General features: G+C 51.0%; 1 protein-coding gene across 1 annotated transcript; it reads right to left on the bottom strand.

Annotated features, from left to right (window-relative positions):
- Positions 1-1,263: 1,263 nt before the first annotated feature.
- LOC111141178 (C-X-C motif chemokine ligand 14) lies at positions 1,264-9,361 on the bottom strand. The gene is made up of 4 exons (XM_022493554.1): positions 9,142-9,361; positions 8,869-8,974; positions 5,063-5,176; positions 1,264-2,429 (listed from the first exon to the last, which is right to left on the bottom strand). The coding sequence occupies exons 1-4, from the start codon at positions 9,203-9,205 to the stop codon at positions 2,414-2,416; spliced, it is 300 nt and encodes a 99-aa protein (XP_022349262.1). The 5' UTR covers positions 9,206-9,361; the 3' UTR covers positions 1,264-2,413.
- Between the last annotated feature and the right edge of the window lie 12,484 nt (positions 9,362-21,845).

Below are 21,845 nucleotides of genomic sequence, written 5' to 3'. Positions count from 1 at the left end.
GCCCTCCCTTGTGAGCCCCCATGGTGTGCTGATCTGGGGCCAGGCTGGGTTCAGGGCTCCCAGGGAGAGAGGCCTGGTGCCCGCTGTCCCCTGCCCTGGTATGTGCCCTCCTCCTGAGGCCCTCCTGCTCTGTTCTGTCTGTTGGTGTCTGGGCCTCCCTATCCAGTATTCCTTCTTTCTCCATAATAAAGGGAAATGGGGGACCGGGACCTGCATTCACGGTGGCCCTGGCCTGCTCTCTCCTGTTCCCCTCAGCAGAAAAACTGTCAGGCTCAGTTACTGGAGCAGTGTGATGAGTCACTTTGGGCAACTTTCTTAACCTCTGTGGTCCTCAGTTTCCTCAGGAATACATGTGGTATAGCTTGGCATTGCCAGGAGATGAGGCCATGATGGACAGTGTCTACTGTAGCATTCTGCAGAGGACATGCTAGGGCAGGGTATTTGCACTGTGTCCCTATAAGTGTGCACACAGGAAACCATCCTAAAAGTGACGCACACATGGGTGTCTGGCTCCTGGTTCCTAGGGTAGCACACAGAAAGTGGAGACAGGTGGAGGTTGCCCTTTAGGCAGTTCTGTGCAGTGTGGGGGACATGGGGGCACAGAGACGCCTATTTGAAGGCCTGGCTGAGTTGGATACAGTGGGATGTGGGGCTGTGGGTGGTTTGTGTGCAGTACAGAGTGGCCTGCTGTCGTGAATATTAAGGGTGCTGACATTTACCAAGTGTTCAGCCCTGGTGCCCTGAGTGTTCCATGTGAACTGCCTCCTGCAGCCCCCAGAAGTGCCACGAGGCATGTGCTCATCAGCCCCACCTCACAGAAGCAAAAAGAGAGCCTCCATGTTTTCCTGGTCGCGGCTCCCAGACAGCCTGGCTCCAGAGCCCCACAGCCACATGGTGGGCACCTGCCACCTCTCCCTGATCCCCACTGGAATCATGGGGCCCTGGGCCACACAGATCTTGACTGATCCCCCATTTACTCTCTTCCCTAAATAGGGACCCTTCAGTTCCACATGTATGGACCTGGTTATTCTGATGAGCCTGCCCTGAGGCTTGAAGACCTAGCTTTCTGGCTTCAGGACCATAATGGCATTCCACAAAGGGGACAATATTGCAAGGAATTTGGGAAACATATTTTCCTTCCTTCCCAAAGCATCTGTCCCTGTTTATTCACAATGTGCTAAACATATGATGGTCATCCTGACCTCACTGAATAGAAAAAACATCAGTAGTCTAGAATTTTGGTACATTTCAAATATATTTTATTACTTTTCTTTTTGTTTTAGAAAGAATATGAAACCTGCATGCAAGGCTAATGGTTTCTGACATGTGCATAGCATATGACACAGCAGTACAATGAGGCATATACTGAAGGGGCAGTGTGTGGAGGGGGCGTTTTGAAGAGTATATTTACAAAGAAAAGAGTGCGTGGTTGTCTCAGCTTTCAAAAGAGGACTGCACTGTTTAACATTGAAGAATGACACAGGGAAATCACAGATAGAATGCTTCTGTTCTGCTGTTCTGTTGCAAGGAGGGAAAGAAACATGCTCTGAAGGTTCTCCATCACCGACAGAATGTGTGTCTGTAGTTGTACACTGTGCCTGTCTGGGTACACTTTTAAGCTTTCTTGTTGGATTTTGCTAACAGTGTTAGGAACATCACGTGCTTCCAGAGCATTCAGTACTGAAGCAGTGAACCTTTCACAAGAAGGAGAGAAGACCCAACCCCTTCCTTAAGGACCCTATGCTTTGCCATTCCAGAATCTTAGAGATGTTTCCTAGAGTATGCAAAAATAAACCGGGGGCCAGAGGGAGGTGGACGAAGCACATTTCTCTGGCAGCCAAACTGAAGTTCCTCAAAGAACAGAGGCAGAGAGATTGGCTTCTGCTTGCCTGGTAACAGGGGCCACCGTGGAGTCCCCCTGAGGCTGTGACCAACCATGAGCCTAGGAGAGCCTGTGGCAGCTGTGTGGAGGCGCCAGGACCTCCGAGCTTCCTGCATTAGCAATGGAGCAGTGCTGCTATGAAATGTTTCCACACAGCTCTGTGTTCCTCCCAGGTACTTATAAAGCTCAGATGTAGTGATGTCTGGACAAATACAAAAAAGCATTTTTTTTTTTTTTTTTTTAACGAAGGAAAGGCATGAGTTTCCCCCTTTTCAGTAAAAAGCAGTGTGTGATAAAGTCTGGAGCAGGAAAGAGAAGGGTCTCACATCTGGAAGCCTTCTGCACACAGCTATAAAATGTAAAAACTGACCCTTGGTAAAAAGTGCTTTGTAACAATATATAATTTGTGTCTTATGCCTGTGAGAAAGAAAAGTTTGTTTGTTGCCTTTTTTTTTTTTTTTTTTTTAATCTGCAGAGTCCTTCGCTCATCTCCCAGCTGGTGTGACGTTTTTCCATGCGGGATTTTTCACCCTACTCTTCGTAGACCCTAAGAAGAGAAAACACCCGTGTAAGTGGCTCAGGATATGACAGAGGCGATCCAGAGGCCGCCTGATCCAGAGGTGGCTCAGCTGCTTCATCCTTGTCTTTAGGAGCTCCCCTTCCAGCAATGCTGGAGCTTGGGAGAAATGGGGGTGGGAGTGGGAACACCTCAGAGGAGGTCATTACATGGACCACAAAAGCTTACCCAAATTTGGCTTTGTGCATTCTGCAATCCTCAAAGCCCTGTGGAGCAAACCCTCTCTATGTGTGAGGAAACTGAGGGACAGGGGACTTCAGATTTGCACAGTGAGCACTGACTGTCAGTGGTGGGAACAAGGTCTGTCTCCAGCATGGGCAGGGATGCGACAGGGGAGGACAGGCATCCCCTCCTTCAATTTAGGATTGCATCTTTCTTTGTATTTTGCCCAGAAATGCATGTCCTCCAGAAGAATGCTAGTTCTAGAAGCTGCTGCCTGAAGACTGAAGGGTGGCAGCAGGGCTGGGGCTGGGGCTGTCGGCAAGGCCTGTGGCTCAAGGTCATTTCCTCTAATGGTTGTGGGGCCTCTATGCATTCCCAAGCTGACTTTTCTCTCTCACCTTCCAGACTGCCTCTCTTTAGGTACTTAAATCCCTTCTCTTTCTCCCCATGGCTATTCCAGGGCCATGCTTCCTACTCAGACAGCCCATCAATTCCTCTGCCTCATTCCTGATTTCTGAGTAAGACCACCTAACTGGGCTCTGCCTGATGCGACTGCTTCCCGTGGTGGCCAGAAGCTGGGGGCTCTGAGACGTGGAGCTGCTGGTCTGGCTCCACAGGCCTGGGCTGCCCGGCTGGCTTCTCCTTCCTCTACCCCATGTTTAGCACTCTCTTGCTGTCTCTGCAAAGAAGTCTTTGAGATAGTTCCTTTCTCTCCATTGTACATTCATGGAGACATTTTCAGCCTTTTACAGGGGGAGGGCAAGAGATTGCCCCTTTCCTCTCCCAGGACGCTTCAGCTTCCCCAGAAAGAAGACGAGCTCATTTTGTAATGAAGTGATGGGAGGCCTGGTAACGGAGATGCTCTCCTCACTGGAATTTGCAGAAATAAGAGCAGGACTGCATTGTCCCATGCCTGCCTCCTCTTCATCAGAGCTAGGGCCCAGGTGGAGGGCTGAGGGACAAAGTGTACAGACCGCCTGAGTGTCTGCCAGCAGTCGGTAGAGATGTTCTCAACTGCCTCCATGGACTGGCCCCGAGGTTAGCCTTGTTCCACTTTGATGACGCAGGGTCTGGAGCGTGACAGTGGACAGGGCAGGTCCTGCTTTTGCCACGTGAGCCACCTGCCCTGACCAGAAAGAGGGCTTGATTCCCATCAGATTCGTAGAAAATAATCTCTCGCTCTCATCAGTTTCTATTTCAAGCAGCTGCAGACAAGGCAGTTTTGGAGGCTGCACAGAAGGCTCAGGGACTGGGGTTGGGCCCAAGTGTCAGCCAGGGGAGAGCTGCTCATGGGCTGAGCTTAGAGTGGAAGGACTGGGTGGGACACTGGGAGGGGTGGCTCAGGCAGCCAGTCTAGGCAGGGTGAAGGTGACCCTGGGAGGCCTGGCTTCCTGCCCTGTGCTCCCAGGAAGTTACTCCTCACCTCCACTTAGCCTTAGTTTCCCCTTCTGCAGGATGAGGTGCTGGCACCAGCTCCTGAGGAAGTCCTCTGTGTGTGTGTGTGTATGTGTACACGCAAGTGCTTCTCTGAGCATGCAGAGAAGTTCACTACCTGTGAAATACCTACACAGGTAGGTACAGGTGTACACAGGCCCTGAGTGTGTGAGGAGTGGGTGTGCTCCAGGACAGGTTCTCTTGTATGTGGTATGAGGAAACCAGGAACTTGCCAGACATAGGACCCCAGGGGACTAGAGATGGAAAGTCATTTTCTGTTTATGGAGAAACAGAGTCCAGAGAGGACAGGGGTCTGGCTCACGGCTCCGGTCATCTGTCTACTATTGCTCTCTGAGATTAAGAGTGGCTCTGATTCCCCTAGGGCTAATAATACATTATGTATTAATAAAAAAAAAAAAAGAAAAAAAAAGAGTGGCTCTGATTTTAAAGGGTCAAGCCCAAGGTCCTCCCTGCACCTGCATGAGAGGGCGTCTATCAGCTTTCTGGGCAGCAGGGGTCAGGCAGCACCTTGAGGGGAGGGAATGTTGCAGGCAAAGCAGTGTCCTCATCATCTCGTGGTGTTGTACCCAGTGTTACAGCTCATAAACCCAGTTACTTAAGTGGTCATGTTTTACCACATGAGAATCACAGATAGCCATGGGTGCCGGCTCATTCATTTGACAGAGGGAAACAGGACTGGAGACCTTAAGTTACTTCAGAAAGAAGAGGAATTAAGACTACAATTTAAAGCATTAGCAAGGTGCAAACTTTAGTTCACAAAAGGATATATTTTTGATGCTTCCAATTGTCCAAGAGAGCAGTCGCTGCCTTGGGAAGCGGTGAATTCCTTACCCCGTGGGGGCTCTGTAAGTGGGGCTGGGTAGCTGCTTGTTGTGGCTACAGTGGTGGGTGTTCACCCACTGCATGAGGCTGGGTGAGCTGGATGGGGCGTAGGATCAGGAGCTGGGGGGAAGGCGGGAAGGAAGGTGCAAGGAGGTGAGCCATACCTGCGCTTCTCGTTCCAGGCGTTGTACCACTTGATGAACCGCTTGGTGCTCTGCAGCTTGGGGTGCAGGCAGTGCTCCTGACCCCGGTACCTGGACACGCTCTTGGTAGTGATGCTGAAATGGAGCAGCATGGGGTGGAGGATTGAGGAGCCTGAATGACAGCCCCTCGCTGTGGCCTGTGGGTGGCCCTGGTCTGTCCCAGTCAGGACACCGAGAGACTGTGTCCCTCCCTCCCTCCTTTCATGGGAGTGTGCCCATGTGCTCACTGCCTGGCTGGCTCTTTGGAAGTTTCTGGGTGTTCCCATAGGCTCTCACTTTTCTCCTGGAGCCCTCAGAGTCTGGGATAGTCCCCCTACCCTGGCCCTATCTCCACGAGGTTGTTGTTTACAGGGCTTATGTCTCCCTTAGAGAACAAAGCTCAGGGGACTGTTCCAGCTTCTCTGAACCTGGGGTGGAGAGGTGGAGAGAGCTAATGCCAGCAAGGTGCACATGCTAAGACCTCTTTCCTTAGACATGAGGAGCTTGCGATGGGATATAGACATGCTCTGTACATGTGGTCTCTGGCCCTTCAAACCCTGTTCTACTTGATCCTCTGAAAATTGTCCCAGGGCTAGGCATTGCAGATCTTGAAGTTAAGTCTTGCTGGCCTTGAAGCCCATTTTGATTCCTGAGCATGAAGTCCCTGTTGTCTCAGTCTTCGGCAGGAAAATAAGACCTCCCTTCAGGCTTCTGTCACCCAGTGTTCCAACCCAGTGGAGGCCCTAGCCCTGTGGCAGAGAAGCAGGTGGCAGTGCCCAGAGTATGAATCCCAGGTCTGTCTGTGGACCTTGGGTAAACTCTCTGAATGGGTCTGCCCATCTGTAAAGTGGGTCTAATACTAGGACATACCTCTTAGGGCTATTGGGTGATGAGATGATACAATCTATGGAGAATGCCTAGCGCCTGGTAGGTGCACAGTGAAGAGCTACTGTCATTAGTATTTGTCATGGAAGATGGTATGGCCAGGGAGAACGAGAAGCTTTAGTGTGTGAGCTCCAGCCTGGACGGGGAGGCAGGACCCATGCCCAGAACCTCTTTGCCCCTCTCAGCCAGGGCAATGCTAGTGCAGCAGGATTTAGGAGGAAGCTTTTAGGTCGGGGAGGAAGGATGGTATTCCAGAATGAGGACCACATAGGGGACTTGAAAAAATGGAAGGTGCGAGGGGCCATTTCCTGAGAGGTCATAGCACGAGCAAGGGATAATTGTGGACTGCATGCTGGGGAATGAGCTGTGGGGTTGCAGAGGGGCGGTTGGAGGCTGGAATGGGAAGAGCAAGAAGGGAAGGAGAGAGGTCAGTGAGGGCCCCACAGATTCCCCAAGGTGAAGTGTCAGGGCACATGGGCCAAGTTCTAGGTGGGAGCAGGGCCACTATGAACCAAATATCCCAGTTGACAGGGAGAAAGGAAATGACTCTTGCTACCATTATGGGGGCAGAATATTTCTGGGCAACTTGTTCTCTTCCCTTCCCTGTGCTCTTAGTTTCCAAGGTCCCCACCACCACCTCAGCTTCCTAAAGCAGGAGTGGGTCTTCTGCTAATGCCTGTGGACTGGGCTCTGCCTTCCCTGGCCCTCCCTGAGACCAGTTGCTCCCCTGGTCCTGTCTTTCCTTCTAGGTTTCAAGCATGGGGCCAGGCTTCAGGGTGGAGTGTGCTTGGTCTCCTCCCTGTGCTACCTGGCTGCTCTGTGGGAACTGAGCCCACTGCTGTCTGCCTACAGCACTGCCTTTGCACTCAGAATGAAAGGATGTGGTGAAGCCTGATGAAAATCCCTTCCTCAGGTCACTGTACAGGCTGAGCATCCCAGTCCTGAAGGGAGGGGCAGCAGGGGAGGACACTCGACCCTCCCACCACAGTCCTCAACTGCCTGTCACAATGCTGGGACTGTGAAAATTGGTTGTGGGGTGAAGACATGAGGATTTCTGTTCGCAGCAGTTACTCAGAGATTCTGGGTCCTGTGTCCCCTCTCCTCAGCAGTTCCGGGTGCCGAGGGATTTGGCAAGAGTTCAGTGGACGTATGACACAAATTGCCCTTTAAAAATCTGGAGTCTCCTGGTGTAAGAGCTCCCACTGATTGTCCTCCCCACCCCACCCCCAGCCTCATCAGAGATTTCTTGGTGACTCAGGCTGAGCTGGAAAACTTGCTTTTGTTCAGCTTTTGTGATTGAAAACCTGCTTTGGCCAAAAGTGTTGGCCCCTCATTTGATCTAGAGACTCTCAGGAGCTTGAGATGGGAGAGAACGGTTAGCCTTTAGGGAGGGGAGACCTGGGTGTGGGTGAAGGTTTAGGAGACACTGACTGTGTTCAGACCTCCAGAGCCCCCTGCAAGTTTTCACAAGGCTGCATAAAGCCTTCTTGCACCTGCCCACTGCTGTCAGTGTCCTCTCTATTCTGAAAAGTTTTGCCAGGAAAAAGAGTAAGCCTGTTTATCAAGGGTTCTATCCTTTTGAGATGGCTCTGCACCCCATACCCTGCTTCTCGTTCTCTGAAAGGTCTTGACACCTTGTCTTGGGGGCAGGGTGGTTTTCAGCACTTAGAAGAGTGCAGACCTAATTTTCAGTGTCCCTGTCATCTCCAGCCCCCTACCTGGGACCATGGGGACGGGGGAGGGCTTGTAGCTCTTCTCTCAGCTCATGGGAATCCTGGACCTCACCAAAAAGGATTTTCCGGCAGTTTTTCTGGACTTGGGTTTGCAAGGCAAGGGGCAGGGACAGGAGGTTAATTTAGGTGCCTGGGCGGGAAGGCAGTGGGGTTCAGCTCAAGCCTGATGGCTTTGCAAATTCTCCTGACTTGAGCCTGGCTGGACAGCCCCCAGGTGGCCGTAGGGGGTGGGGGTTGCCTTTGCATGCCCTGTGTGGAGGCCTTTGGGCAAGCAGGTCCAGCAGACGGAAGGCACTTGCCCAGACTGAGAATAAAGTGTGTCCTGTTGCTGGGGGAGGGGAAGAAGGGCCAATGGTCCGTGGCAGATATTTGGTGGCTGCTTTGCCAAGGGCTCCCTTCCTGGCCAAGTGCATATTGGTGGGGAAACAGTGGTGCTGGACTCAAGTGGTTAATTGGGAAGGCAGAGGAGCAAGGAAACGCAGTGTTCTCTCACTCTGCCCCAGTTTTTAAAATATTCCTCGCATCCCCACCAAGCAGGGCTCCAGCCACATGGCACATTAACCCCAGCAGAACACTTTGCACAGCCCCGCTCAGGCTCAGGGACCCACGGGAGTCCAGCAGGTGGTGGAAGATCAAGGATCAGTCTCAAAATGAAATCGCTAGAAGCCAAAAACTGGCTGTCTGGGGTCCCCTGATCCGAAAAAGGCTCTGAAAGGAGGGTCTGAGGACTTAAAGACATTTGTTTTTATTTTCTTTCCAGTAACAGGCAGCATGCCTCCCAGTTTGGGTGCAAGTTCAATAGTTCTGGGTGTGTTTTGAATGCTTTGAATCCGGATTTTTAAAAGTTGGCAGAAGGGGAGCCATTTAACCCTTGATCTCCCCAGAAAGGTGGGCAGTGCATGCACCTAGGCTGCCCATTTGAATCTTAGCAAAGGTGAACCCAGAGGGCTGTTTCCGGCGGAGCACGGGACACTGACCCTCTTTCCAAACTCCCTTTCACACTGTCGCACCAGCGTCCCAAGGACTCGCTGGGCAATTACAAAAGCTGGTCCAAGGCCTTGCTAGAGGCACAGAGGAATGTTTGTTAGCCCGCCCCATCCAGCCCCATGCTGTGCCCCAGCACCGGGTTAAGAGCAGCGCGGACGCTCACGGTGAGGAGTCAGAACTCACATAACCATCTTCTCCTCGCAGTGCGGGTACTTTGGCTTCATTTCCAGCTTCTTCACATCGCTGTAGCGAATCTTGGGCCCCTTTCGCGAGCACTTGCATTTGGACCCTGCAAGAGAGAGCGCGGGGTGCCGTTCAGCTGCGTGCAGGGTCTATTGCCCCGGACCTCCCCCGGTGCCCACCCAGAACCTCCACGGTCCTAGGATGACCGGCAGCCCGCACCCGGGTGCCCCAGGACAGGACGGGACGGCGACGAGGGACCTCCCGGGCACTCACCGTCCACGCGTGCGGCGCACAGCGCCAGGAGCAGCAGGAGCAGCGCGGCCGACAGGAGCCTCATGCTGGCGGGTGGGGCGCGGCGCGGGAGCAGGGACTGGGGAGGGCGCCCGGCCGGCTCGGCTCTCTCTGCCCGGAGCGCGCCTCCCGGCTCCGCTCGCTCCCGCTGCGCCCGTCTGTGGGTGCCTCGGCTACCGCGCGGCGCTTCTGCGCTCGGCTCCGCGCTTTCTCCGCAGCCTCCCTCCTCCCGCCTCGGCCTCTTTTAAATCCGCTCCTGCCCTCGCCGCAGCGAGCTCATTAATATGCAGAACCACTCGGTGACTCACTGAGATTTCTCAACGAGGTGGGGGGAGGAGACCTTCCCCGCCCCGGGACCGTGATCACAGCGGCGCTCACTCGCAGCCACGCGCGCACGGGCACACTCACGCCCGCTGCCCTCTCACTTCTGCGTACACTTGCACACCCGGGCTCCAACCCTCGCGTACGGCCAGCGCCCCAACTGTACCAGACACTTAAAGGAACGGCTTTTCTGCTTCCACTGGTTTCCCCTGGCCAGACCGGCCTGCTGTTCTGAGCCACTGAGAGACCCAGGCCCGCGGCCCAGATCTTCTGAGAACTGAAAGGGTTTTGGAGCAGGTGCCAGGTGTGGGTGCCAGCAGGCCTGACTCCTAGAGTGTGAGTTGTCCTTGTTGGGCCAGCAGCCTTGGTGGTCAGAGCACAAGGCCAGGTCTAGAGGGAGGGTGCCATAGGTCGGACAGCAGCAAAGCCATTGCCTGTGGCCGCTGGGGCTGCCTCCAAGGGTGGGTGTGAGGGCGATTTGGTCACTCTGAGAGGAAGGCTTCCTCAAGTGGTGTGTGTCTGTGGGAGCTGCCTGTACGGTGGGGAGAAGCAGCCGGTGGTTCCTCATTGCCATACCATTCTCTAAAGCCTCTGCCCAGGAGGGACACATGGCAGTGGTAACCACCTGGACCAAGTCCATGTTCCCCACTTATGCCAGGCTCTGTGGTGGAGTGGCGTGGGCCAAGGCATGGCAAAAGAAGTACCTGCTCCATTCCCTACCACTGCAAGCAACTCAACTGCTCTAAGCCTTCAGTTTGCCTCCTGTGCCTGTCACGGGGCGACTGTGAGAGCTGTATGTAAGATCAGACATAGAAAGTGTTCAGCACGGTGCCTGACCTGTACTTGGTGCCCAGGAAATGGTACTCCCTGGTATCCTTATAGGATGTATTTTAGTATGTATTCTTTTGATTCTTGTAAGTCCTTTTCTAAGTTGGTATTTTAATTCTTTATTTGACAAGCATGGAAATAGACTCAGATAGAAGAAATATCTTGTTTAAGATCCTGTGGCCAGGAAGCAGGTGGCCTAACTGGGAGGGTCCCTAGTATATGGGGCTGCAGCACGGGGGCACCAGTCTTCCGGCTGTCCTGTCTCCTTCATGCACTTGAAGTGCTTCTTTCTTAGACCCAGCGACAGGGGATGGAGTGTCTCAGACTCCAGGGGTCCCTGGGCTTGGCTCCCAGGCCAGAGCTGAAGCCAGGGCAGAAGCTGCCAGGTTCTTCCGGCTCGCACAGCTCTGTGCTGTCAGCTCAGTAACTCTCTGGGGGTACAAATACCCAGAGAGAGTCCTGGAGAGGATGGGAAGGCCAGGATGCTGGGGGAGAGTAGAAAAACGTGTACTGTCTCTTCCCAGTTTGAGTCTTTGGCCGCCTTGAGAGGATGCTTGGCCATGAAGAGCCTGCAGAGCTCGTGAGCTGGCTTCAGGCCATTTCCTGAGTCCTATGCGTGCAGTCGTATCTATACTTAAAGCAAGGCCAACAGCTGGACATTTGGGTTTATGCAAAAGAGGAGTACAAGCGAGTGATTTTTGGCATTCGTGTTAATTTAAAAAATTTTTAAACCCTTGAAATTTTTTTCTTAGTACAAAATCAAAACCTTTGTTACAGAAAAATCAGAAAACACAGGCAGAAAAAAAGCATAGAAAAAAACACACTTCCGCCCATCCAGAGGTCTTCACCAAGATGCCAACAGTGTTATCTTTTTTAACCCTTTTGTCTTTGCTTGCATTCATTTGCATCAGTGTGATCAGTGTGCGCATCCCATTTAATAACCTGCTTGTTTTACCTATCACGGTATCACCAACATTCTTCCACGTGGCTGGTTTTGCTTCTCCACGCTCTCTTTTAATATCGTCATATGAGGTCACAGAGCATTGTGCTGGGACCTTGGTGTCTCCGTGTCAGACTGCCTGGGTGTGAATCCTGCTACTAGCTGTGGGATCTGGGGCAAATGACTGAACTCCTTTCAATATTGACTTTCTAATCTGTGAGATGGTGAGGAGAATGGTACCCGCAGTTTAGGGAGGATTAAATGAGATCACACCTAAAGAATTTAATGCAGGCCCCATCACAGAGGAAGTGCTCACTATGTGCTGTGTGTAGTTGTTAGTATTTTGGATGCAGCAAATGCCACTGTACCGATGTGTCATAATTATTTTAAGTAATTACTCTCTGCTAGATATGTAGATTGTTTTCCACCATATTATCTCAGAAGCAGTGCTGTGTGACAGATATTCTTGTGGCTCAATTTTGAGACCCTTTAAAACTTGATCATGTCTCAGGGTGCCTGGGTGGCGCCATTGTCAAGTGTTTGCCTTCGGTTCAGGTCACAATCCCAGGGTCCTGGGAGCCCCACGTCGGGCTCCCTGCTAAGCGGGGAGACCACTTCTCCCTTTCCCACTCCCTCTGCTCGTGTTCCCTCTCCTGCTGTCTCTCTCTCTGTCAAATAAATAAATAAAATCTTTAAAAAAAAAATTGACCATGTCTCAGAATCATTGGGCCATGTCATGCCCATTTTAAGTCTTTTAATACAAATGGCCCTTTAAAAAATATAATGCATTTTATTCTGCAAAAAAGCATTTCTCACCTACCAAGCTTTCTCAGACCATGTGAAATAGTTTTGTTTTTTTAATTAACAGTGCTGATTGGTTAAGTAGGATCTAACAGCATCAGGGATCATGGTCACTGAGCTTTTATAGGAAAAAGTGAGCCCTAAAAATACGGGCCAGGTTCCCAACTTCCAGGGTGAGATCATAGGTCAGGCAATCCCGTGTTTAGTCCCTAGTTGTACTCCTTAGTGTATGTATGCTCATCTTTGGTTTGCAGAATACAGCTCTGTGTGTGTGTGTGTGTGTGTGTGTGTGTGTATGTGTGTGTTTAAAGATTTATTTATTTATTTGAGAGAGAGGGCGCGTGCGAGCATGCATGCCAGGGGGAGGGGCAGAGGAGAGGGAAAAAGAATCTTAAGCAGACTCTGCACTGAGCATGGACCCTAATGCAGGGCTGGCTCTCAAGACCGTGAGATCACGACTTGAGCCAAAACCGAGTCAGATGCTTAAGCAACTGTGCCACCCAGGAGCCCCAAAATACAGCCATGTGTTTCTGCAAGCAGAGCTCACTCCTGTTTGTGTGAGTTCTTCTGAGGGTCACTGGTACAGGAGAGGATGGGTGCCTTCTGCTGCTGGCCTGTCTGTGGACAATGCTTCTCAACTGGGAAAGAGAGTGCACTCGACCTTTGACTCACCTTTAGGGTACAGACTTTCTACTGAGCTCATGTGGGGCGTCTTTGAGCAGGTCACTGGGGCAGGGTGAAGTGGATCTGGGTAAGACAGTCCTCTGCACACCAACACTGTCTAATTGAAGGGGATCTCTGGAGTTTGGTGAAGGACCACAGATATATCCTGCCCTTTGGAGCACAGTCTGGTGTGTGTATGTGTCTGTATGTGTGTGTAAGTACTAGCAACTATTTATGATCATGATGGCTTTTGTGGAAGGGGTACATGCAAGTTGTGGGGGGCACAGAGGTGGGAGGAAGTAGAAGCAGAAAATCATTCCTTGAGGGAGTGGGAAAACTGGCTGAGATCGTAGGAATTTGCATATTTATTATGTTCACGGTGAGTGACTACCCGCTCTGTGCCTGACTCTGTGCTAGGTGCTGGGGATATAAGGTGAACAGAGGAGGGGTGTACTTGTTCCTAAGGAATTCAGAGTCTAGTGGGGAAGACAGACATTAATCACACAACCAGAAATGCACATGAAGTTACTCCAGAGCTAGATGTGCTAAAGGGAAGCTGGGTCTCATCAGGGGATCTCACCAAGTGGGTAGGCGGAGGTGGCTTCCCAGAGGAAATGCCCCCTGGGCGGCAGTCTGAAGGATGAGAAGGAATTAACTAGGTGACAGTGGGAGGAGACCACTCCTGCCCCCTTGTAGTCTCTACTCTTCACACAGTGATCTTCTGGGGTTAATACCCTGTTCAATGCCCTTCTGGCTCCTGATCTCAGGAGTCAAAGCCAGTCCCCTCGTGACCAGCATCCACCTTTCTCTCCATGGCCATTCTCCACCAGAGTGCCTTGTCCTCTCCTTCAGACACGCCAAGCCTGTCCCTGTCTCGGGACCTTTGTCCTTGCCCATACCGCTGCTGTCCAGGTGTTGGCAGGTGGCCCTCTTCTCCCGAATAGTCACTCTTGAGACCAGGTCACACTGTCAGTCTCCTCCTTCCTGTGCCTGCAGTCAAATGCCATTGACCTATTTTACTTTTTTTTTTTTTAAAGATTTTATTTATTTGCCAGAGAGAGAGAGAGAGAGAGAGAGAGAGGGCAAGCGAGTACACACAAGCAGGCAGAGGCAGCGAGAGAAGCAGGTTCCCTGCCGAGCAAGGAGCCCGATGTGGGACTCGATCCCAGGACCCTGGGATCATGACCTGCGCCGAAGGCAGCGGCTTAACCCACTGAGCCACCCAGGCGTCCGACCTATTTTACTTTTTACATTGTATGTGCAATAACCTCACATTGTACCATGTTCTTGTTTATTTGGGAGTGTGTGGTAGGTCATCCTCTGGTCTCTGGTTCTGTGAAGGTAGCGTCTGTGACTTCCTTGCTCATCCTCTGTACCTACTGCTATGCTTGGCCACATTTTGAGTAAATAAAAGTGTGTTTCAGGCAAAAGCCCAGGGGTGTGATAAAGAATTGCTGAATCTAGGCTGTGTAGACTACAAGGTCAGGTGAGAGGGGGAGAGGGGAGGATGTGCATGTGTGTTCACGTGTAGAGGGTGGGGAAGGGTGGCTGTTGGAAAGACCATGTTTTCAGTCAAAGGCAGTTCTTCTGAGCACATTTGCTTTCAGAAAAGTGTTTGCTGGGAGGAGGAGGAGAAGGTGAATGAGCAGGAGAATGGTTTTCCCAGGAAACCCTGCAGGTATCTGGGTCCCACCCCAAAGGTCTGCAGAGCAGGTGGGTGTTGAACTGGTTAAGGCTGGTTTCTTGCTCAGGGAGCCCAGGGAGCCGAGAGACAACACTTCCCCATGGTGGAGGTCCGTGTACCTTTCTCTTAGTGTCCCCCAGAACCTGTGGGATCCTGGGTGGCCAGTTGCCTCCTCTTTGGTGGCTTTCCTTTAGCACAGTTCTGTGTACTGACCCCCTCCCCACGGCCTTGCTCTGAGGGAGAGAGGGATGCAGATTGAGGTTTCCTGAGGACAACTCTTGGTTTTGTTCTTTATACTTGGAATGTTTAGAGAGCCTGAGAAACCGAGCGTAGAGGAAATGGTGCAGGGGGTAGCCAGGCAGTGTTGAATTAGGCTTCGGGCAGCCTTGTGGAGCAGAGGGGCTCTGCCACTCGGGTGGGTAAGCGGACATGCAACAGGATGCTTGTGGCAGACGCGACAGACCCACGATCAGCATTTATCTTCCCGTTTATTTGTTCAGCACCACCTCTCTGCAGACAAGCCTCTTTACTACATCAAGAACACAAGCAAAGATATTTTCAAAGGGGGCTCTAACAAGTAAATGAACAAAGGACGTCAAAGGGCAATTCAGGGGGAACACAGAAAGAAAAGAATTATTAGCCAACTCATGAAAGAATGTGCATCCTCATTAGCAATCAAGGAAAACCACATGAATGCTGCAGTGTCATGGCATTTTGGTTTGGGTCCTACCCGATAATGAATATTTATTTTAAAGCGTAACATTCAAAGCGGACGACGGTAAAGGGCGGAAGCATCACTCAGGCATCACTGGCAGAACTATAAATTGGTACAAGATTTGGGGAAATTATATTCATAATATGTAACCAGACTGTTTGAAATGAACTGTTTCACCCCATTAACACACTTCAGACCTATTTAAACAGTTGATAAGGGAGAAATGCCACGTGCAAATAAGGAGTTAAACTGAATGCCCAACAGTGGGATGTTGGTTAAGTAAACAGTGAAAGCCCTGAATGAAATATCATACTGGTACGAAGACTCCTGATTACAGAATCCGTGGAATTTCGTGGAGTAAATGCTTATGCAGCGAGGAGGGACAATACAAGGTCGTGTAAACACCGTAATTGCAAGTATGTAAGACAGCAACCGCTGTGTATAGCAAGGCAGAATGAGAGGTACAAACAGCATGCTCTTTGAGTGGCAGGACTTTGGACATTCGTTTAAGGTTTTCTCCTCGATTTCCTGTTTATTTGAATGTTCTTATTCTGAAAGGAACTCAAGAACATTCAGTTGAAACAGTGAGGCCTGGGTCACCTTAACCACTTTGCAGGGCACTGCAGAAGCAACACATAGAGTTCCTGGGGTGCAGGTGAGCCCCATGAGGGCTTAGGCCCCATTGTCACAGCTGTCCCTACGTTCCAGAGCACAGCTCACAGGCCCGTCCCAGCAGGCCCCTCCTGCCTCGCCCTGCTTTCCTCCTCCTTCTCTTGCCAGTCCTGCTTCATGCTCTCAGCAGGGTCCCTGCCTCTCCCCCAGGCCTCTGTCAAGGTCCACTGAGCCCTGTCTCCTGATGTGGGTTCTGGGAGCTGCCCCTCACTAGCCTATACTGCAGGGATGTCCCCACCCCTTCCAGCCACACCCTCTAGTCTTCAATTCCCTGAAAGCTCCAACTCAATCTCCTTTGACAAACTCCCTGTTTCTCCGAAGCCTTCTCCCCTGCCCCCTGGTCAGGCCAGTTGCTGCTTTACCTTCTTAATCTGCACGGCTTCACAGGGAAGCCTTCCGTGACCATGTGCATCTGTCCCATCCCTCCCTGCCCCTGTTCCAGTCAGGGAGAGGCCACTGCTGTTGGTGTGCGTGGTCTGTAGGCTCATTTTCTCTTTAGTGCCTCTTCTCATGCCCACAAAGCCTCCCTCAAGATCTTCCCCATCAGTCCAGGAACTTCAGAGGACTTTCTTATTGACTCTAGTGTTCTGGCAGGAATCCAGGGCCTGGTACACAGCAGGCGCTCAAGGAATGAATGAATGAGTGAATGAGTGATGAACAAACTAATGCAGATCACAGTTTACCCCAGTCTAGTGAGTTAGAGTCAGATTTCGTGGTTCAGAACCATAGTCTACCACGGGGTGCCTCTCGGTGCCCCAGCTTCCTCAACAGTAAAAAGAGGACAGGCGAAATAACAGTCGGACTGTGGTGGGGATCAAATAAGGACAAGCATGCGGCACAAGGTCTTGTCACGTAGCAAGTGCTCCACAGATGTCTGTTCTTGTTTTATTTTACTATTATTATTAGATTTCCTTGGCTTGTCCCCTTGTCTGTGGGTTTGCTTGGCTAATTGCTGTCGCTTTATATTTGTGAGAGGCTTAGATAGCCCTCATTATGGTTTTTTTTTTTAAAGATTTTATTTATTTGACAGACAGAGATCACAAGTAGGCAAAGAGGCAGGCAGAGAATGGGGTGGGGGGGATGCAGGCTCCCCGATGAGCAGAGAGCCCGATGCGGGGCTCTGTCCCAGGACCCTGGGATCATGACCTGAGCCGAAGGCAGAGGCTTTAACCCACTGAGACACACAGGTGCTCCAATAGCAATTATTTTGTGTCAAGGATTGTTCTGAGCACTCTACAACTATTTATTTATTTAATCATCATAAACACCTAGGGTGGGTGACCCCCGTGTGTAAAGGGGCACAGAGACACACAAAGGGAAGTAACTTGCCCCAAATAACTGGCCAGTGGCAGAGCTGATCTTTACCTCCAAGTAGTGTGGCTACAGGATGTGCTCAGAATGGCCATATGCTGCCCCCTGGGAGGAGAGAACAGGGGAAGGTGGCCTCCCCACTGCTTCCCTTGCCCTGTGGTGTGGGCCTGTGATCTTTACTTCCTGTCCCTGCAGGGTGACCCAGAGCTCCCATCCAGCTGGGGTTGGGCAAACACAAACACATGATGCCCATGCAACATGTGGGGACACACTTACCCTAAAAACTTATGCATTACTTGTGTGAAATTCATATGTAGAATTTAAGAAAGAAAACAAAGGAGCATAGGGGAAGGGAGGGAAAAATAAAACAAGATGAAATCAGAGAAGGAGAAAAACCAAAAGAGACTCTTAACTATAGGAAACAAACTGAGGGTTGCTGGGGAAGCAGGGGGTGGTGGATGTGGTATCTGGGTGATGGGCATTAAGGAAGGCACGTGATGGAATTAGCACTGTTATATAAGACTGATGAGTGACTGAACTCTACCTCTGAAACTAATAATACACTCTATGTTAATTAACTGAATTTAAATTTAAGAAAGTTAAAAAATAAATCGTAACCCCCCCCCAACAGTTCACTAAAGTTGTTGTAATTTGAATAGCCACCCTACATTCAGCATCAGGGGCTGCAGAGTGGTTTGGGGCCACCCTCCTTCAAGTGGTGGTCTCAGACACACAGATGTGGGAGCCCCCCTCGGATCTGCCTTGGGCAGGGCTGAGGAGGGAAAGGATAGACACAGTTGTGAATTCTCTTGTGGGGCAGAGTGAGCATTCAGGCTCTAGTGGGGGAGGAGGAGACCATCTGAAAAGACAGGCATCAAAGAGGACGTTCCAGGTGGAGAGAGCAGCTTAAGTAAGTGCTTGGGAGAGGGTGGAGGGGGCTGGTGTCACAGGGCAGCTGGGACAGACTCACAGAAGGCTGTGAGTTTAGGGCAGGGATCTGGCACATGAGTGGGGATGGCTGGATGTGTGAATGAGGACCATACTGCGCAGGGCCTTGGCCTTCACCACCTAGATGATAAGGACCCCTTGAGCCCTGTAAGCAGGAGGGTCCGGTGATCAGATTTTACCTGTTAGGAAGATGTCTGGCTTTCTGTGAAGGAGACATGACAGGGAGTTGGGAGGCAAGAGAAACCTTGGCCAAGGGAAGTCCTAGACCAAAGGGCAGGAAATAAACACTTTGTCTTCTTACTGTCAGAATTCTTTGTCTTCTCCTGAAAAATGTAACTCAGAGATGGAAAATGAAAGACAGTTCAGGCCCCTTTGTTATGGAGAGGGAGGCGTTTGCAGTGCTGGTATTTCTACCAAGCCTTCTATGAGTGGGTCTTTAGCTCCCAGAGAAAGGAGCACAGCAGAAGGAGGAAGTGACTGGGTTTGGGGCGGGGATGTTTCTCATTTGCCCCTAAATCAGGGTCTCAGCCATGTGTAAGAGGACAGGGTCAAAGGCGTTGCTCAGAGGGTTTACCTTCCAGGTGAACGTTAGCCTTAATTAATCATGTATGAGGAAAATTTTTCAACCAACTGTCTGACATACATTGCAAATTTCTGTCTTAGGAACTAGTCTAACTAGTCATTGCTTCTGAACACGACCAGATTCCTAATGGTGAATGATTTAGGGCTGTAAAAGAATTGTCATAAACAGCTCCCAGGAGCCAAGAGCACAGCCCAGATTTTAAGCACATAATGGAATCATATCAAAAGCAAGGAGGGGCAGCAGGACCCATAAATCCTTGAAGTGCAGAATCTGTCCATTGTGAAACTTGTGGGGAAGGGAAACCAGATGTGGATGCTGGAGAGGGGCAGGCAGGAGGGGGCAGGTGTGGGGGAGGGTAGGCAGTTGGGGGGAGGGTTACAGGTCGGGGGGCAAGTAAGAGGGGGAAGGTGGGGGGATAGGTGGGAAGGAGGATGTGCGGATGGAGGTTCAGGCAGGAGGGAGGGTATGCTGGTGTGGAGGGCAAGCAAGAGGGATGGGGTTGAAGGGAAGCAGGTGCGGGGCCGGCAGTAGTGGGGGCAAGCGGGGGAGGGGATGGGTGGCCTGGAGGGAGGAGGCAGGCTAGAGGGAGAGGGGGGCACCCTGTGGGCCCGAGGTGGAGGAAAGGGCTCCCTGTGAGGGTGGGAGGTGGCTCCTGCATCACTGACGGAGACGGAGTCCAGGTCAGGCCACGGCAAGAGGGCAGGTTTGCCCCTGTTTGTGGTGGCTGGGAGGTACAGCTTCAAAGTGAAGAGGCAGAGACTGGAGGGTTACCATTCTTGTTGCTGCTTCTTCAGCAGGACTAACAGAAGTATTTTATAAGCTTCTCCTGAATTTTTGTCTTTGAAGACAACATTTGAAGTAGTTCTTTAACAGTATACTTGAAATATCCCGAAAAGACCAACTTTGTTTATTCTGTAGAGGAAAAGAGTAACATATATGGAAATCCCTTTGGATTGGGGTGAAAGTATATTTGCCCAAGTAGCCCTCCTTGGCTTGAGATGGAGGATTTATTTTATTCGGATGTTTACTGTCCTTGGACCACGAGCACTGCATCTTTGCCAGGGAGCAGGGGCTGCAAAGATGCGGGCAGCTTCGTGATGTGTCTGTGGTGGAAGGAACCACAGGCCAGCAGTCTGGGAAGATTCCTTTAAATGGGTTCCAGGCATGCGTTCTGGGATTTCAGAGGGTGGCTAGCGGCAGCCCCATTCAGCTCAGGAGCCAAGCGAGCTTTCATGGAGCAGGTCGGCTTGAGGTGGACCTTGCAGGATGAGAGAGATTTAGCCAGGGAGAGAAGGGGAATGGAAGGCAAAGCCATGGGGCCTGAACAGCAGAACAGCCTGGAGGCAGAGTGTGGTGAGTCAGGGAGTAGCTGGTTCCATGAAGAGGCAGATGGGGGCTGTGGGCAGCAGGGGCATTGGGGAGAGTTTTGAAAGCTGGTGTCAGGAACTTTTAATCAACTTGTTGGAAAGTTGAGTTTGGTGCTTAGGTCTGTTCAATGCCATTGCAACACTCATTTCTTTAAAAAATATTTAAGCAGCCGCCTCCCTGCCACCAGACAATATAAATATCCTGTCCTGAAGATAGTACAGGAGCACTGAGGAGAAGAAAGGTTACCATGGAGCCATGACCCTGCCAAGAGCCAGTCCTGCTGTCCCTGCAGACTTTCACAGAATTACAGTCATACTGTATGATCCACATGCACTGGTCTTCTTTGGCACACATTGTTTTATGACTCCCCTCTTTGCTCCACTTAATCCCCACTTTAAATGACCTAGGGAGGTTTAAAAGGACCCTAGGGTAAAATACAGACTTTCTGGAATATGAACAATTTCCAGCTTAGTGGTTTTAGTTTGGATTCTCCAGAAGTTTCTCTAGTTCATACCTGCTGAAGGTTGGAGAGCCCTTTGGGCTGGCTCCCCAATTTCACTCAACCATGTGCTCCTATAGTACCAGGGTAAGTGAGCTTGTGTTACTGTGCCCAGGTTCCTGGCTGGCCACGGGGGTGACAAAGGTCATGCAGCAGGACAGGGATTTATGGCAGGGCTCTGGAATGACCTCTTCCATCTGCCAGGCACTGGGCTCAGTCTGTTAGGGGCCCCAGGTCAGTCCTCTCAATAAAAGTCAATGCTGAAAATCAAGGTACTGAAATACCAGTTTATCTGAATTTGGTTTCTGTTCACTACTAGTGACATCTATGGGCTTTTTTTGTTTTAAGATTTGATTTATTATTTGAGTGCGAGTGAGAGAGAGAGAGATGGAGACAGAGACACCCGGCTGAGCAGAGAGCCTGACACAGAGCTCGATCCCAGAACCTCAAGATCATGACCTGAGCTGAAGGCAGACACTTAACTGACTGAGCCACCCAGGCGCCCGTGGGCATTTGGTTCTTGCCACAGCTGCTCATTTGGTTGCTGTATTTTTGTATCTGGTGATTTGACATCCTTTCATGCATTTTGAATTTTGTACGTCTTGTGTGTTGCAAAAACAAAGATTTCATAGATGGATTTTTCAGTCCAGCCTCTTGATTTTCCTGACTCTATATATTCCCAGATTTGTTTAGTGAGATGTCAGAGGGACTGCATTTCTGGGAGTGTGTGGAGAGGAGGGATTTGGGGGTGTTCTCACCCAGGGCTTGCATGTACCCATTTCATATCCACAGCAAGACAAGCTGCTTTTAAGGAAAGCCTGTCCCTGGGATGTAAGGCCCTTAACAGGAAAAGCTGCATGAACCTGGCTTTCACTGAGCTGAACCTCTCCCCATACTTCCTTCCACCCATCTGCAGTAGGGCCAGCCTAGGAGTCTACTATTGGAGACCAGTGAGGAGCTGGAGGAGGGGCCTTTCCCACCCCATCCCTGCCTGTGGCCTGGGCCCCCACCACCCTACTGGGTGTAGGAACTGTTCTGTGGTCCCTGAATGCCTTTGCTCTGTGTTCAGGTCTGTAAAACTGCTTGGAGCCCCTAAAAATGCACCACACTCCTCTTGCAAAATCACCCTTTATTTGTAGGTTCGTTGTTTCTTTCTTTCTTTCTCTTTCTTTCTTTCTTTCTTTCTTTCTTTCTTTCTTTCTTTCTCTCACTAAAGGCACCTGGTTCCCTTAAGCTCAGGGCTCCTCAGAGGGCCGAGGGTCTGAGCTAGTGGAGGGGAACACAGCCCCTGCCGGGGTTCTGTAAAGCTTGAGCACTTCCAGGGCTGTTGCTGGCCGACCCCACCCCACCCCA

Source organism: Enhydra lutris, unplaced genomic scaffold (genome assembly GCF_002288905.1).
Source record: "Enhydra lutris kenyoni isolate GAN:26980312 unplaced genomic scaffold, ASM228890v2 scaffoldscaffold5, whole genome shotgun sequence".
Classification (NCBI taxonomy): Eukaryota; Metazoa; Chordata; class Mammalia; order Carnivora; family Mustelidae; genus Enhydra; species Enhydra lutris.
Note: the sequence above shows the minus strand (reverse complement) of the source record. Positions and strands in the feature narration are given on the sequence as shown.